At 40.3% G+C, this 17,789-nt stretch overlaps 2 protein-coding genes across 2 annotated transcripts in view; one reads left to right on the top strand and one right to left on the bottom strand.

Annotated features, from left to right (window-relative positions):
- The window catches only part of LOC139464976 (GATOR2 complex protein MIOS-like), a 41,294-nt gene extending 39,353 nt beyond the window's left edge, over nucleotides 1-1,941 (bottom strand). Inside the window, exons 1-3 of the mRNA XM_071246619.1 lie at nucleotides 1,852-1,941; nucleotides 1,452-1,583; nucleotides 1,155-1,222 (exon numbers count right to left, since the gene is read on the bottom strand). Coding sequence (XP_071102720.1) covers nucleotides 1,155-1,222; nucleotides 1,452-1,572 — 189 coding nt within the window. The 5' untranslated portion in view covers nucleotides 1,573-1,583; nucleotides 1,852-1,941. The remainder of the gene's footprint in view (nucleotides 1-1,154; nucleotides 1,223-1,451; nucleotides 1,584-1,851) is intronic.
- A 54-nt stretch (nucleotides 1,942-1,995) lies between these two features.
- On the top strand, nucleotides 1,996-17,483 carry LOC139464540 (coiled-coil domain-containing protein 89-like). Its single transcript, XM_071246062.1, has 7 exons — nucleotides 1,996-2,158; nucleotides 3,032-3,504; nucleotides 7,653-7,783; nucleotides 8,277-8,413; nucleotides 9,855-9,937; nucleotides 10,552-10,645; nucleotides 15,779-17,483. The coding sequence occupies exons 1-7, from the start codon at nucleotides 2,096-2,098 to the stop codon at nucleotides 15,863-15,865; spliced, it is 1,068 nt and encodes a 355-aa protein (XP_071102163.1). The 5' UTR covers nucleotides 1,996-2,095; the 3' UTR covers nucleotides 15,866-17,483.
- The last annotated feature ends 306 nt before the right edge of the window (nucleotides 17,484-17,789 follow it).

Raw genomic sequence — 17,789 nt, 5'->3', positions numbered from 1 at the left:
GAGATTACAAAGCTGTGACTGTAATAAGATTGGTGAAATCTGGGAACAAATGAATAAACCCACAATATATGAGATGTGGACCAGCTTGGTTTCATCCATGCTGTCTACTTTTATAGAAGAGAGGTGAGGTGAAATGGGTCACGTTCAAGATATTGCATTTACATAGCGCGGTGCATGTACATCATTTGTACATGTGTGTGGCTGCTTGTACTAGTCCGGACTGATGCCGATTCATAGTGCCAATAAGTACCATCTTTTAACGTCTTATGGTATGACACGGCCGGGGATCGAACCCCGGACCTTCCGCTCTCCGGGTGGATGTTCTTCCACTAGACCACGGAGGCAGTCACAGGACAAATGAAAGTCTATTGAATACAGATCATAATGTGATTACAAAGATGTGACTGTAATAAGATTGGTGAAAACTGGGAATAAATAAATAAACCTACAATAAATGAGATGTGGACCAGTTTGGTTTCACTCCTGTTGTCTTCTTCTATAGAAGTGAGGTGTCATGGGTTTAACGTCACATTCAAGATTATTGCACTTATATAGCAATGTGCATGCACATTTGTGTGTGTGTGTGGCTGCTTGTACTAGCCCAGACTAATGCTGATTTTATAGTGCTCGCTCAGACTCAGACACAGTATACCGACTCCCAAGCCGACTAGTCCTTTTCTTAGTCCCTTAATGCCAAGCGCCAGGTAGGGTAACAACAAGTACCATATCTTAATATCTTTTGGTATGACGCGGCCAGGAACTGAACCCCCAACCTTCCACTTTCAGGGTAGATGCTCTGCGACTAGACCACAGAGGTCTCTTCTATAGGAGTACACAGACACATCTCTTACACTGTAGAGGTAAACAGACACATATCTTGTGTTGTAGATGTACACACATTGTTACATTGTAGAGGTATACAGTCACATCTCGTACACTGTACATGTATATGTTGTGTTTCGTTGGCACTAAGACAAGGGTTCATTTGAGTACGATTAATTTACTGGAGTTACATGCGACAGCCAGCAAGGCGTCCACTCGAGTCCCCACACAAATCATGACGTCCTCTCGCAAACATAGGGGAGCTAACTCTAACTAACCTAGACTGGGTTTTTGCCCTGATCAGCAATAACGCTACAGTACACATATCTTACCTTAATGAGGTTGATTTCTGAGTTGGTTGCCACATGGACGGCACAGAAGTCATCAGAGATTGCTGTACCTGTATACACCAACAGTGATTGACACACAAAACATACACATAAGACACATAGACATATAATTTTTTAATTTACCATTCAGTTAATGGATCCACCGACCATACCCTCACTTAAGTGGAATAAATATGATTTTTGGAAATCCAAGTTTGCATGTTGAGATACCGAGGTACCAGCTTAACAGATATACCCCAGTCAGACACAGTATACTGACTGAGCTGTAAGGTTCCCAACCTCTGTAGGTGTGTCCAGGGCGCCGCTTCTCCACCTGGTAGAGATCGAGAGAGGTTCCGTACTTTATAAACTGGTCAGCCGCACTCGGAGACCACAAGACGTCAAACTTGGTGCTGCTCATGTCTGCTGTGGCTGAAGCAGAAAAAATATCTAAACATGAGAAAATTACAAAACGTAATAATAGTAGTAAATGGGCAGTGGACACAACGGACAATAATGAGAGAAAATGGTAATATAAGGTCTCAGGTCTAAAAACGATTGTAGATTATTTCTGTTTGTAAACACTTCCACAAGTATGAAACATATTCAACTGACAGACCACCACTGTACTTTTTCAGCCACATGAGCTATCAGCAAAGTTTTCAAGCATTTCTACTTCATCATTTCGAAAGAAACGTACCTGTCAATTACTTTCCGGTTGAGAGCATTAATATAAACGCCACAAACATCGTGTTATGTACAACATCAAAAACTTGCTTCTCCTACAAAGGGGAGGTCACTCTTGTTCCGATGTTGTTTTGCTTCCGCTTCCGGCTAAATTGTTTTGGTTCGCAACAGAGCGTTTGAGAAAGTTTTAACTTCACTAATACTTATCTTTGAACCATATCACTTCAAGATAGGGTGAAGCCGATATACAGTTAAAGATGTCGTCCGTCAATCAACAATCGCCAAGGAATGTCCATCAAGTTGTCAGGGATAGCAAGAAGGTAGTGGCTTGTTCATCAGCTGATCATGTCAATTTATCATCAGTGATTACAATCGTGTTACGGAAAGATCAATAAGTCCAGGAATTATTGAAATGTTCTACTGAAGATTTTGAAGTAGCAAGTTAAATATGATATGATATTTTCAAAAAGAATTTATATTTATTAATTTATATTTGTCTAAATTTGATCTAGTGTAAGAGCAGAATTCATCTTTTGGTTTTGATAAATAGTGTGTGATTTGTGTATCTACATTTTCATCAGAAATAACATACCTCCCTCAGTGGCCTTATGAGGATACTGGTTAAAACTGGTCTTCAGCAACCAATGCTTGTCATAAGGGCCCACGAACAACATTCACTTTTGCATGTCCCCAACTTTCCTTTTTGAATTCATGTATTTGCCTGCACCCATCATCAGATTAGCGGTCTGTCAGTTCATTCTCTGTTTGGGATTTCTGACATCACGTTTGTAATCAGAACTAGTTAAGTTGTGGCAGGGGATATTCATGATTTCGTCTTATTGTGTTTTATTGGTTTTACTGATTCTGCTGATCCTAATTCAACAAAGAGTAGAAACTAATAAAACCTGAGAAACACTATATTTGTTATTGCCAAATCTAAAGCTGCTTGTTCTCCACAAGAAAATTAACATACATAATGGGTTAAACTGATGACAAACAAGCTGAAGTTACATTGATCAACATAGTCCTTTTCAGTAGATAATTTTTTAAAAACAAACAATAATAAATCTGAAATATGTTTTTTGTTTTATTGTTTCCCATCTTCTGATGAGGACTTTTCACACATAAAACATTAAGGCTAAGCCAAAACATAAAGCCTAATCATGTTGATGTTGAGAGTTTTGCAATTTCAGGACATGACTGATATGGAGCAGACTCTATCCAAGCTCCGTGCACTGTCAGAAGATGATAAAACAGAAGCTGGGATGCTGAGATCTCGCATTGATGAACAGTCCCAGCTTATTATGATCCTCAAACAGCGAGCTGACGAGGCTGTGATTCGGACTCAAACTCTTGATGCTATAAATAAAGAATTGATGGAATTTCGAGACAATGCCAATGAGCAGTTGCAGCATGAGATACGTAAATTCAATATTTTAGATTCCAGGTTTAATGACTTGGCATCAAATCATGAGGAAATGATCAAGTACAAAGATGAGTACAAGAGAGTCAATCAAGGGCTGAGAGCTGAGAATGCCAAATTGAGAGAAGACAATGCTAAACTGTTCTCACAAGCTATTGCAGAGAGAGATCAACAGATAGCAGAGCTTGATAAGAAATGTTCAGAGATAAAGTCGCAATACACTGTCATAGAACAGAGATGCAGGTAAGTCTCCATCATACATAACACCTACATGCATCATGTACAGTCAAGTCTCGTTAATCTGATGATCGGCTTTATCCGACACTAATGATCTGAACCGATTAAATCAGTGCTATTTAGACCTGTTCATCCGACAGTCTCGCACTCCGACTCAGACACACGTAAAAGGCGACTATGCTTGTCGTAAGAGGCGACTAACGGGATTGGGTGGTAAGGCTCGCTGACTTGGTTGATATCATCGTATCCCAATTGCGTTGATCGATGCTCATGATGTCAATCACAGGATTGTTGGGTCCAGAGTTGATTATAGTCAATCCACCATCATATAGCTGGAATATTGCTGAGTGCGTCATAAACAACAAACAATGTCAGTATCGGGTGTGACCACCATTTTCGTTGATACAGGCGATCCAGTGACAGCACATTGAAGACACCAGATGATTGAAAACAGCCTGGATGTTGTTCCAGATTCTAGAAGTTTCAAACATTAGCCCAACCGAGTTAGCATTACCGGCTGGTTCTGGTCCTGTCGTAGGTGTTGTTCCATCTCATTCCAGACATGTCTCAAAAACAGCTGGCAAATGGAAGTACAGTAATGTTATGTTGCCTTAAAAAGTCTGCAACGTGTGAGCAGGCATTATCCTGCTACAACATGACGTTATATCCCTGCATTAGCACAAATATAGAACACAATCTTGGAAGATGTCGTCCCGGGAGCGTATGCCACTTAAATTTCCATTAATAGTGATGAGTTGTGTTCTCTCATGAGTTGTGATGCCAGCTCATACCACTACACTTCAACCCCAAAACTGACGATGTGAGTAAAGCAAGCGTTACTTAAATGTGTAGACCCTTGCATGACCATCACAGCTGTCCAGATGAAACTGGGACTCATCTGTAAACCCAGTCTTGTCTTCTGAACCTCCGATGCTGTCTACACCAAGCTAGGCATGCCCGACATCGACGTGTAAGCAAATTGGTAGTATATCGCTACACTCACTACTTAACTTGAATCACTTCTGTGATTGCAGTGATCATTCAATTGATAACAATTAATAACATTCATTTAATAACATTCATTTAATAACATTAAATTCATTGCAATGTCTTTCTTGGTTTTTATGCCAGCATCAACAGCATTAATAATTCTCAATTTTCGGGTCTAAACTGAGAGTTTGTTATATACGTAAATTTTATAGGATATTATATAGGAGATAAATCAGGGATTTTTTAACAGTTCATTGTATCCATTTGTTCGCTATATCCGTGTTCGTTATTTCCGTGTGGTACTGTACTACAGACTCTGGGATCTATGGTTGCGGAGCTGCAGGCCCCTCACAAACTTGCAGACCAATCGTCCCATTTTCGTCCATCTTCTTAGGACCATAATGTCATTTTACCACATCTAACTTTGGAAATCTATGAACCCCTAGAAGAGAAGGATTTTGAGAATGTCCCCCAGAAGGAGGTTTTCCTCTTCACGTCCAGAGTTAGTGAAATCAATGCTATTGACGTCACCAGACTCTGGTTTGAGAGAGACCGCCTCCGTGGTCTAGTGTTAAGAGTGTCCACCCTGGGAATGGAAGGTCTGTGTTATACCTTAAGATGTTAAAAGATGGTACTTGTTGTTACCCTGTCTGGCGCTCGACATTAAGGGGCTAAAGCAAGGGCTGGTTGGCTCAGAGTCAGTAAACTGTGTCTGAATGGGGTATTCATGTTAAACTGCACACGGTATCTCAGTGGGCTAGAACTATGAATCGGCATCAGTCTGAACTGGTACAATCAGCCATACACACACACATGAATCACATCGCTATGTAAGTGTAATAATCTTGGACGGGACGTTAAACCCCATTTCACCTCACTTCACCAATGGCTTGCTTCAATCCTGCGGGCATGATTGACAGCTTTGACAAAGCGTCAAAAGAGATGCCAATCTGGATCACCCTATTGTCCGTTGGAGATAGCATGTGTGGTCCGTCTTGTTGAACTAATTGACTGGAGACCCCATCCAAATTGGTTACAAGTCGTAGCTGAATAGGCTCCCTACTTCAAAGCTATGCAGTCGTTCTTGAAACGATGTGCTACATGAAGACACATAACACATGTACTGCCTGATGTCATGAGATTTATGTGTAGGAGAAACCATGTCTCCGAGGGATTATTAGAGATTGTAAACCCTCACATGAGGGTTTACAATCTCTCTTAATCTCGGGGAGACATGGTTTGTCCAACTTATAAACCGACTCATCGCATAGACAAGTGTTTAATTAAATAACTGTAATAAAAACTCTCAAATGTATAACCTGTATCGGAGATGAAATATCGCCTGCAGTCGTGAACTCGGTTCAATGGAACCGGTGACCTCAGCACGTGGGTTTCGCAAGGGTGCGAAATCTGCACGTTCGTCTCGCAATGGCACGAAATCTGCATGTGCGTCTCGTAGGCTGTTCATAGTTTTTGTTCTGTCAAGGGTTTACAATGATTGTAAGCCCTCCTGCGAGGTGTTACCACAATTTTAAAAACTCCATATCGAGTTACGCAAACAGCCAGTAGGTTTATAAGTCCTACTAATTTTGAGGGTATTTCTAGTGTTTACCCATTCACGAAGTCTTGTCGTTGAACACTAAACTGTGAAACGGTCATGTGGTTGAAGCATTGTTCAGCACCAGCTTCCTCGTGTACATCTCAAGGTTGTAGTCTAATACAGGGTATCCGTGGGATAAAATGCATAGTGTGAGATAGGATAAGTTTGAAAATTTTACAACAAATTTTATATCAATATACTTATCCTATTTCACATGCTATATGCCCATCCGGCCATCCCCGCATCACAGTTACAAAAGCCTGTCCTGTAAGAAAGAGAATGATGTGGCAAGTTATGGCAGGTGATCAGGTCGTCAAACTTCGCTATACACAGGATTACAGTGTGTGACTCATTTGTTTAGGTTGTGACCATGGTGATGCTGGGATGTGTTTGGGTGAAATGTTTCTTTGAAGCTGGAAACTTTGTTCTTGGGCGTTTCCACACCGGGATCGAAAGAGGGACAAATGCATAGTGTGAGATAGGATAAGTATATAAATATAATGTGAGGGATCACATTTAATGTGACAGTTAAGGCTTGTAAATAATAACAAACGTCGAAAACATAATTGATATATATTTTTACACTATGAACGGTAAACAACTTGTATCATTGCAATGTGCGAGACAAGGCGAAGATCGTGAGATTGGCCGAGCGCGCTCCCCTGCCTCCGCCTCGGTTAAACGGCTCATCGTCTATAACGCCCACCAATTATTTGGACCCCATTGGTAGCGTTGTAGCGAGGGAACACTGTATACAATTTATTGTGAATTTTCAACTTCTATTTAAATTCAGCTTCTATTTGGTGTTTGGCATGGAGAAAGTAAAATCCAGCCCAGTTGTGAAGACATTGCGTGATTAGCTCAAGGCAATCCCCAATTGAGATTAATTGAAAAAGATCGCACATAGAATCTGTCTGTACACAACATAAATGGGAGGCAGGAACAGTGGACACACGAAGGGCTTTGATGCAGAGTTGCACTTTAACACGGCCAAGATGTGTTTGTACAAACCAGCAGCGTTAGAAATTGGCACTAGTCCTGTAGTCCTTACCAAACTGGACAAAAACTGTTAGTTTCTTACCCTGACCAGTGGTGTCTAGTTTTGTTAATTATTGTTTGTTTGATTGTTTGTTGTTTAATCCCACACTCAGCAATACTCCAGCTTTATGTCTGTAAATAATCGAGTCTGGACCAGACAGTCCAGTGATTGACATCATGAGCATCAATCTAAGCAATTGGGATACGATGACATGCATCAAACGCGTCAGCGATTCTGATCACCCAATCCCGTTTGTCGCCTCAAGCATGGTCACCTTTTATGTTAAGCATGGGTTTTTGAAGACCTATTCTACCCCGGATCTTCACAGGTCTGATAATTATTGAAGTTAGGTTACTTTTTTCGCCGAACGTTGAAGATAAATTTAGTGTTAACAAATATTTCCCTCTCTGTCAGTGAACAAATTCAAATCAGTTTTATTACCTTGATCATGTTTAATGTCATATGAGTAAAAATCAATGTCAGTTTTGCTCTGTCATTTCCCGATTGGCATAATAATATTTTTAGGCAAATGCAGTTGGAATTTAAGCAGAAAGAAGAAATGTACAAGTCTGAGAATCAGAATATGCGAGATACACACCGCAGCGAGATGTCCGCACTAAAACACAAACTACAGGATACGGAGGAGAGGTTGAAAGGTACGAGCCAGGCGTGCGTGTTGGGAATATCTCTTGCATGTCAGCAAGTGTCTTATTATTATTGTTGTATTCTCTCACTACTGTGTATCAATCTTTGAGAAGTTTTCGTTCAGCTGACAAGTTCCTCCTTTTAGTACCTCCCTATAAGTTCAACACCTTCGGTGTCAGATGTATACAGCATTCTCTGGCAGTGTTATGGCAGTATCGTTATCGTTATTATTGGAACGTCTTGTAGCGTAAGGGCTTCCCTCAGCCGTCTTAGAATTCCGTGAAACATCTTAAACAGCTAAAATATCATTTATAATATATTTGTAATTCGCTTAAATACATTGAGTGCTCACTCAGATCTGGCTGTAAATTTCTATGTAGATCTATGCCGAACTCTCGTTCAGATGAGGCATGATTTTGATTGGTTGTTAATTTCAATCTCATGGGCGAGATAGAACTGTACACATTCTCCTATCCTAACTTCTAACACATGTTTTTGGCTCAGGAGCCACACACAAGCTCCAGCTGCAGATTGACAGCAAGCAGTCCGCCAGTTCCGAGGCCAGCAGTAAGATTGCCCAGCTGTCCCGGGAGAAGGACGAGCTCCTTGACCTTGCCATGCAGAGGGGGAAGCTCATCACGGTAAATACCAACATACTACAGTAGTTCAACATAGCAATATACAGACAGAAGGTCAATATAGCAATATACAGACAGTAGGTCAATATAGCAATATACAGACAGTAGGTCAACATAGCAATATACAGACAGTAGGTCAATATAGCAATATACAGACAGAAGGTCAATATAGCAATATACAGACAGTAGGTCAATATAGCAATATACAGACAGTAGGTCAACATAGCAATATACAGACAGAAGGTCAATAAAGCAACATACAGACAGTAGGTCAATATAGCAATATACAGACCGAAGGTCAATATAGCAACATACAGACAGTAGGTCAATATAGCAATATACAGACAGTAGGTCAATATAGCAATATACAGACAGTAGGTCGATATAGCAACATACAGACAGTAGGTCGATATAGCAATATACAGACAGAAGGTCAATAAAGCAACATACAGACAGTAGGTCGATATAGCAATATACAGACAGGTTAATATAGCAACATACAGACAGTAGGTCAATATAGCAATATACAGAAAGGTCAATATAGTATTATACAGACAGTAGGTCAATATAGCAATATACAGACAGGTCAATATAGTATTATACAGACAGTAGGTCAACATAGCCATAGAACTTTCCTGATTTGGCTATTTGAGTTTTGGAATATATTTTGCCATTTTTTGTTGATTTTTTGTTTCGTGACACTTTTGATTCCTGATTTTGAGCTGGGTAAGTTTAAGCTTATTTCTGGAAGTTTAAGGGATAATTTTGCTGCTTTATCTGCATTTCCATTTCCAAAGATTCCTACGTGGGCGTGGATCCAAATGAACTCTATTTGTTTACCTGCCTTAGTTAAGTTGTTTGAGCTTTTGAGTATTTGATTTATTAGTTTGGGGTGGTTTTTAGTGTTTTTATTTTTGAGGGCTTGTAGTCCACTGAGGGAGTCGGTTAGGATGATTATTTTTTGGTGTTTTTTAGATTGCTGATTGTGTAGGGCTGAGGCCATGCCCATGAGTTCGGCCGTGTATATGGATTGGTTGTTTGGGAGTCGGTAAGATTGGGTGTTTTTGGTTGGTTGTGCGATGTGGACTCCGAAACCTGATAGTGCTTACTTACTTACTTACTTACTTTGGAGATGTAACGTGCGCTTTCCGACTGATGCGTATTTCGATAGTGCTAAACAACATAGGTATATATACTTATTAACATCAATGTTTATACAGTAAATGGATTGATGGACACAGAGAGCTGATTAAGATAATAGGAAGCCAGTGGATGACAATGGGACAGGGTAAACAACCACGGAAGCTGATTGGGATGATTGGAAGCCAGTGAATTGTCTAATGGACACAGAGTCAGCTCTCTGTGTCCATCAATCAATTTACTGTATAAACATTGATGGAATCTGGAAACCATTCTAACCAGGAATCTGGGGTTTCTGTTGTAGAAGGAGCAGACAGACAACAAGATTCTGCAGAGGAAAGTGGAGGAGATGGAGAAGGCTGTCCGGAAGATGGAGGAGAAATTTCAGTAGGTTTAAAAAAATAGTCAGGGTCTAGAAACGAACTGTTATATCGGAATGATGCAGTGATGACACAACAATGTCTTTAGTCAATGCTGTTTTTTCGGTTATATTCAAGAAGAGACATGTATGTGTGCACGCAGCAGCACTCTGAACCAGACTAATGGCCATTCCTGACAACCTGCCTCACTTACGTCACATCAACCATCACATAGAACATTACTTACTAGTAACAAGTTACCCGGACGACATTGAACACTTGCTGGGTGCCGCCATCTTGAATGGAGTCTCGCTCTAGCAAGATCTCATTATATATTTACAAACTAACTTTTAACATTTAACGAAACCAACAACTCAGTGGCCTGCAAGATCCAGGGTTGAATCATAATGGTGATAAGGTGAGATGGATGGATGGGATAAATGTCTTCACCTAGGCTGAAAATGTGACCATTCACCCCAAATCACTCTCACTCCAAGTCTTCAACAGTATTGCAAATAACTGAATACAATGACCAGCGCGTAAGCAGTAAGGACGTTTACAGTCAGCTTGTGTACATATGATTTTGCTTTGCTAACTGTTGATATGTCGTTTTTATTATAAATCATTGTGCTCCATTTTCAGATCTGAGGCATCATCGGTCAATGCCAACATCCAAGTGCGGAAGTTACGTGAAGACTTATTGGAAGCCAACATAAGACAAAAAGAAGTTCTCAAGGTGACACAGATACTACTTGCCTCACACCTGTATACAGATATTACAAATGTATACAGATACTACTTGCCTCACACCTGTATACAGATACTACTTGCCTCACACCTGTATACAGATACTACTTGCCTCACACCTGTATCCAGATACTACTTGCCTCACACCTGTATACAGATACTACTTGCCTCACACCTGTATACAGATACTACTTGCCTCACACCTGTATACAGATACTACTTGCCGCACACCTGTATACAGATACTACTTGCCTCACACCTGTATACAGAAACTACTTGCCTCACACCTGTATACAGATACTACTTGCCGCACACCTGTATACAGATACTACTTGCCTCACACCTGTATACAGATACTACTTGCCTCACACCTGTAAACAGATACTTCATGCCTCACACCTGTATACAGATACTACTTGCCTCACACCTTTAAACAGAAACAACTTGCCTCACTTGTGTATACAGATACTACTTGCCTCACACCTGTATACAGATACTACTTGCCTCACACCTGTATACAGATACTACTTGCCGCACACCTGTATACAGATACTACTTGCCTCACACCTGTATACAGATACTACTTGCCTCACACCTGTAAACAGATACTTCATGCCTCACACCTGTATACAGATACTACTTGCCTCACACCTTTAAACAGAAACAACTTGCCTCACTTGTGTATACAGATACTACTTGCCTCACTTGTGTATACAGATACTACTTGCCTCACACCTGTATACAGATACTATTTGCCTCACACCTGTATACAGATACTACTTGCCTCACTTGTGTATACAGATACTACTTGCCTCACTTGTGTATACAGATACTACTTGCCTCACACCTGTATACAGATACTATTTGCCTCACACCTGTATACAGATACTACTTGCCTCACACCTGTATCCAGATACTACTTGAATCACGCCTGTATCCAGATACTACTTGCCTCACATCTGTATCCAGATACTACTTGCCTCACACCTGTATACAGATACTACTTGCCTCACACCTGTATACAGATACTACTTGCCTCACACCTGTATACAGATACTACTTGCCTCACACCTGTATACAGATACTACTTGCCTCACACCTGTTTACAGATACTACATCCCTCACACCTGCACACAGATACTTCATGCCTCACACCTGTATACAGATACTACTTGCCTCACACCTGTATACAGATACTACTTGCCTCACACCTGTATACAGATACTACTTGCCTCACACCTGCACACAGATACTATTTGCCTCACACCTGTATACAGATACTACTTGCCTCACACCTGTATACAGATACTACTTGCCTCACACCTGTATACAGATACTACTTGCTTCACACCTGTATACAGATACTACATGCCTCACACCTGTATACAGATACTACTTGCCTCACACCTGTATACAGATACTACTTGCCTCACACCTGTATACAGATACTACTTGCCTCACACCTGTATACAGATACTACTTGCCTCACACCTGTATACAGATACTACTTGCCTCACACCTGTATACAGATACTACTTGCTTCACACCTGTATACAGATACTACTTGCTTCACACATGTATACAGATACTACTTGCCTCACACCTGTATACAGATACTTCATGCCTCACACCTGTATACAGATACTACTTGCCTCACACCTTTAAACAGAAACAACTTGCCTCACTTGTGTATACAGATACTACTTGTGTCACCTGTATACAGATACTACTTGTGTCACCTGCATACAGATACTACTTGCCTCACACCTGTATACAGATACTACTTGCCTCACACCTGTATACAGATACTACTTGCCTCACACCTGTATACAGTTACCATTTGCCTCACACCTGTATACAGATACTACTTGTGTCACACCTGTATACAGATACTATTTGTCTCACACCTGTATACAGATACTACTTGCCTCACACCTGTATACAGATACTACTTGCCTCACACCTGTATACAGATACTACTTGCCTCACACCTGTATACAGAAACTACTTGTGTCTCCTGTATACAGATACTACTTGCCTCACACCTGTATACAAATCTTCAACTGAATATGTTTTGACGATGAATTAATTTTGTTTCCCTTCATGTATGACATTCTCTGTTCTTCCTGCGGGATCAGATCGAGGTATGACCTGTAGAAATTGGTGTCACAGCATTTCATGTAGTTCATGTCACCACTCACACATTGGGAGAAGGGGTAGCCCTGTGGTTAAAGCATTCGCTCGTGATTCCAAAGACCCAGGTTTGATTCCCAACATGGGTACAATGTGTGAAGCCCATTTCTAGTGTTCCCCGTCGTGATATTGCTTGAAACGGCGTAAAACACTCACTCACTCACTCACTCACCATAAAGGAATGATGTCAAACCCATTCTTGGTATTGTGCCAATGGTGCTGGAAGTGGCATAAAACCATATTCACTCACTCTACATTCACAATGCATGGCACCGTGTCTCTATGAATGATCCATCGTTCACTTTCACATAATATGTATTTGGGTTCCATGTCTGTCAAATTGTGTACAAATTTGAAGTCTCTAAATCAATCCAAGATGTCTCTCTGTATTCTACCGTATCGATATGTGCAGTTGTATTACATCCTAACTGGTGAGGGTCATGGGCCTTTGGTGCCTGATCTTGCCGTGCAGTTGTTTCTTTGATCAAAATCTCAGATTAGTCACAATTTTTTATCCTTTATCTGTCCGCACCCATCTTCCTGAGGTAAGAGAGTTAACTGACTTTTAAAGTCCAGTTTCCACCCTTGCTTATCTAGGCTGGAATTCCTAGGCTCGATCGTAGTGCCACCAGTGGTTATTACCAGTTATGTCCCTTCTTAGCATCTCCTATGGACCAATCAGATTTCACCTTTCATATCACTTGCATTTGCTTCAAACAAAATGGCGGCGCCCATTCAAGACGATCTGACCGATAATCAAGATCTATATTGTGATAAAACGGGTCTTACATCGCAAGGAGCATCAAATCACTTGAGCACCTTGATTAAAAACATAAAAAGATTTGGAAAATATCTGTTGACAACAAGTTGGCAGTTCACATGCTTTGCAAATCCTGCAATCGACCAAAATCTGCATTACAGTATATGAACCGGATTTTGATTTCGTTGCACGATTGTGATTGGACTCTGCATAGACTCGTTAGTCCAGCCAAAATGTAACTCCATAATACCAGTCTAGTTTGGCAAGGGTGGAAACTGGACTTTCATAGTCAGTTAACTCTCTTGTCTCGGGAAGATGGTCCGCACCATACCCAGTCACATGGGTTGTACCCAATTTGCAAAACTTTGACCTGAGTCACTTTAGGCATTCGTCTCACATTAGAAGCCTTGCTTTGAAACACTGATGAACATGATCAAGGTGCATGTCTGTGAGGTTATTAATTTTCTAGTTAATTAGTGTAATCTGTTGTGATGTAAAATGTAAACAATACATGGTTGGGCTTGGACGGGTAACTCGGGTTGGGCGGGTCCTGGGTAGGACCGGGTACCCACAGGACTACCCGGACCTATGGTAAGTCATGCGATATATTGTTTAATGAAAAAAATTCACTATAGCTCAGTGGTTACACTGCAAGTCGCTAATGTTTGCATTTCTTTCTGATGATGAACACATTCCTTTTGCCTCGTATATGTTTGAGTAAAGATAAAGCTTCAGTCAATTTCAGTGGACACATGATCTGATACATGAATCTAAATAGTTTTGGCCAGGGCTGCGGTAAGCAATTACCAAACAGACATTTTGTTCCCAACTCTTGAGACCTACAGTGGGTACCAGGGTAGGGCTGTGAAATAGGGGGTCGGGTACCCAGGTTCTACATTTGGACTCGTACCAGCCCTAGTATATGGTGTATTCCAACTTCATGTGCAGAGCAGAGTAGAATTCACAATTCATCTCAAAATGGTTGATTCCCAAACATTTCAGCATATATATCTACTTTCAGTTAATCAAACATTATATCTGAAAACTGCAATCATAACATAAACAGTTACTGTATTCAGATACGTAATAAGCGGACAGGGGGCTCTCAAAATCAGAAATAGGGGGCGCTTATTAGAATATTATTTTGAGTTGAAAGATCGTAAATTTCGTGCCTGAAATGCTTACATACGACAGATATATTTTCCAAGAATTTAATTGCCCATAATAAAGGGTGATATAACACACGAGTGCGTATTATACACGAATAAATAAGTCTTGTGTACATTGATCAATCGGAAGGGGTGCTGATTGGGATTGTTCACTAGCCAATATATTAGCAAATATCGCCGTGGGCGCTTATTACGTCGAATACGGTATAAGTCTGAACATGGGACTTTGCAGAAAATGAGTCCAGATGTTAGATCCAATGTATCTCTGTAATACATATGAATTGTATTTTTGTGGTCCTAAGAATCTGTGGTTGTAAAATATAATAAGTTGAAATGGGATTTTCCTCCCATAAAGTCCCTGATCTCATGGTTGGTCACATATTATGTTATCACAAATAGTAATATACACATATGATTCCCCTGGGGGATTCTGGGTTAGCAACCTACGCTTGTTGGAAGAGAAAACTTAATAGATTGTATGGTCACGTCTGTGTCTTGGTTGATTGCATGCCGTTACCCAGTTGTTGCTCATTATATCAATCACTGCTTTGTCTGGTCCCGATTGAATTATAGTCTGATGTCACATAGCTGGAATATTGCTGAAGAAAAGGAAAGAAAAAAATACTCCTAATTAGATAATTAAAAGGCGACTATGCTTGTTGTAAGAGGTGACTAACGGTATCTGGTGGTCGGGCTAGCTGACTTGGTTGATGCATGTCATGGTATTCCAGTTGCGTGGATCGATGCTCATGATGTCAGTTACTGGATTGTCTGGTCCAGACTCGATTATTTACAGACCGCCGTCATATAGCTGGAATATTGCTGAGTGTGGCATTAAACAAACAAACATAATAACTATTCTTAATATCCCATGTGAGTAGTTCCCCAATATTTCATTCTTGGTTTAAGTGCAAATAAAATTAAATTGGAATCGAGCACATCCAATGTGATAACTGACTCAAAAATATTTTGATGTTGGAATTGCTTCTTTTCTGTGCAGGAATTTGATGCCTTCAAGAAACACTCCAACAATCTGCTGCAGAAAGAAAGGGAACTCAATGAAAGGCTGAGACATCTGGTTGGCTGATGTTACACAGTCAGTGATTGGCCACTTCAGAAACAGGCTGATTACATTGCATCTAATTCGGTGAATCTTCCGAGGTCAAGGTCAATATAGCAAGAGCACACAGGATGTCACGTCAAACAATGCTATCCTCAGTATTTATCCCCAATACCATCAGTATTTATTCGGAGAAACTCTGATCTTTTTATAGCAGACTTATTGATAAAGAGAGTCATTCCTTGGCATTTGCAACTGGAAAATCCATTTTAGAGGGAAACTAGGCATGGGCAAAATCCTTCCTTAAGTTGCAAGTCGTTCAAATGCCACTTTTCTGTCAACTCAAATTATATAATACAGTTAATAATTAACCTGATTACATTGAGACAAGATCTCCGTTTCACATAGGGCAGGAGCTAAAACATTTTGACCTCTGCCTCGTTCCACAATACAACACCCGCCGTAAGTATGTTAAATTGGGAGTCTTGAACCTCTATGCGCAAAGATTGCTTTGTGACGTGGGGCCCAAGACTGAAGGCTTGACTCTCTTTAAAGATATTATTTGTATTCAGTTACTCCATATACAGTATCACTCATGTTGTTTTAGTTAATATGACCCAAGAGGTGATCTAGGGGGCACGGGTGGCCCAGTCTGAGGTGCCGCGATTTGCTGTGCAGAGTTGTGTCCCTTGGGCATGCCAGAAACCTATGATTGTGGGTTCAAATCCCGGTTCACCCTGATTATGTTTCTAGGTTTGTCAGCACCATACCCGTGCTCGTGGGTTTCACCAAAGTGGTTAACATCTGACAACTGTATCCCTTCGGGCTTTCCTCCCATATTAAGCTGACACGCCACGATATAACTGGAATACGTTCAAAGGGGTTTTAAACCCAACTCACTCACTCCAAAAGGTGATCTGGTTAATGTGAAGTAATAATTCAATACATTGTATTTTATATGTATCGACTTTAACATGTTAGGACATCTATTTTTCAGACTGATATTGAGTTAAAATTTTAATGTCACATCAGCATTATTTCAGCCACATAGAGACTAGACTGATAGAAGTTCCACTGAGTCCGTCCATCGTTTAGAAGTCGAAATGATAGATTTTCATCCTTTTTCATTATTTTTTAATCAAGATGATATGAAGCCCAGTTGCTGACAAGAATTCCACTGAAGTCTTACGAGGCCCAAGTTGTTTTAATATATTCCATTTATGTTCCAGTGCCTGCTCTCTTGGTAGATGTCCTTACTGTGATCAATTGTTTTATCTTATGCTTGTATTTTACCAATTTTATGTTTACCAAAGGAATTACTGTATTTAAACCAATCCGTCCATGGTGTAGTCTTCCCGACTGATGCCAAAACTGTTGTCTGTCATTGTCCTGACATTTCAGAACAGGCACCATTTGTACTCCGCCTTATCAGTACTGCTGATTAGTATTATAACTCGGCTCATTGAATGTCAATTTGTACCAATCTTGTCTTACTGTTCATTCTTGCCAAAACATGTTTCTACTATTAAGAAATGTATGTATTGCCTTTAATTGAAGGGTTTTGTGTCTAAAGTTGTGTGGAGAGAAAAATTTAAGGCAGTGTTACATTTAGAATTTATTTATCAAGGTTATGCTGGAGACAACATCCAAGCCTATTCTTCGTCTCCATTCCAAATGATGAATTAAAGCTTTGTGTTACACAATTCTTTCTTATTATTGCTGTTCAGAACATAAGGTTAGAATACCTTTACAACATATTTATTCTAGACGTAATGCAGCATGACATTCATAATTCACATGTATTAATGTGGGAAATGAACGTTTGGTGTGACACTGCAGTTTAAGTATACAGAATTATATGCTGGTCAACATTTTCGTCATCCTATGACTGCCAGCAGTGTCAAAAGTAGTCTGATCCAGTGTTTCAATTAAAGGGCTTCCTGAGATTGGC

This window comes from Haliotis cracherodii, unplaced genomic scaffold (genome assembly GCF_022045235.1).
Source record: "Haliotis cracherodii isolate W230 unplaced genomic scaffold, xgHalCrac1.p SCAF_17, whole genome shotgun sequence".
NCBI classification, from domain to species: Eukaryota; Metazoa; Mollusca; class Gastropoda; order Lepetellida; family Haliotidae; genus Haliotis; species Haliotis cracherodii.
This window is presented reverse-complemented; position numbering and strand designations above follow the sequence as displayed.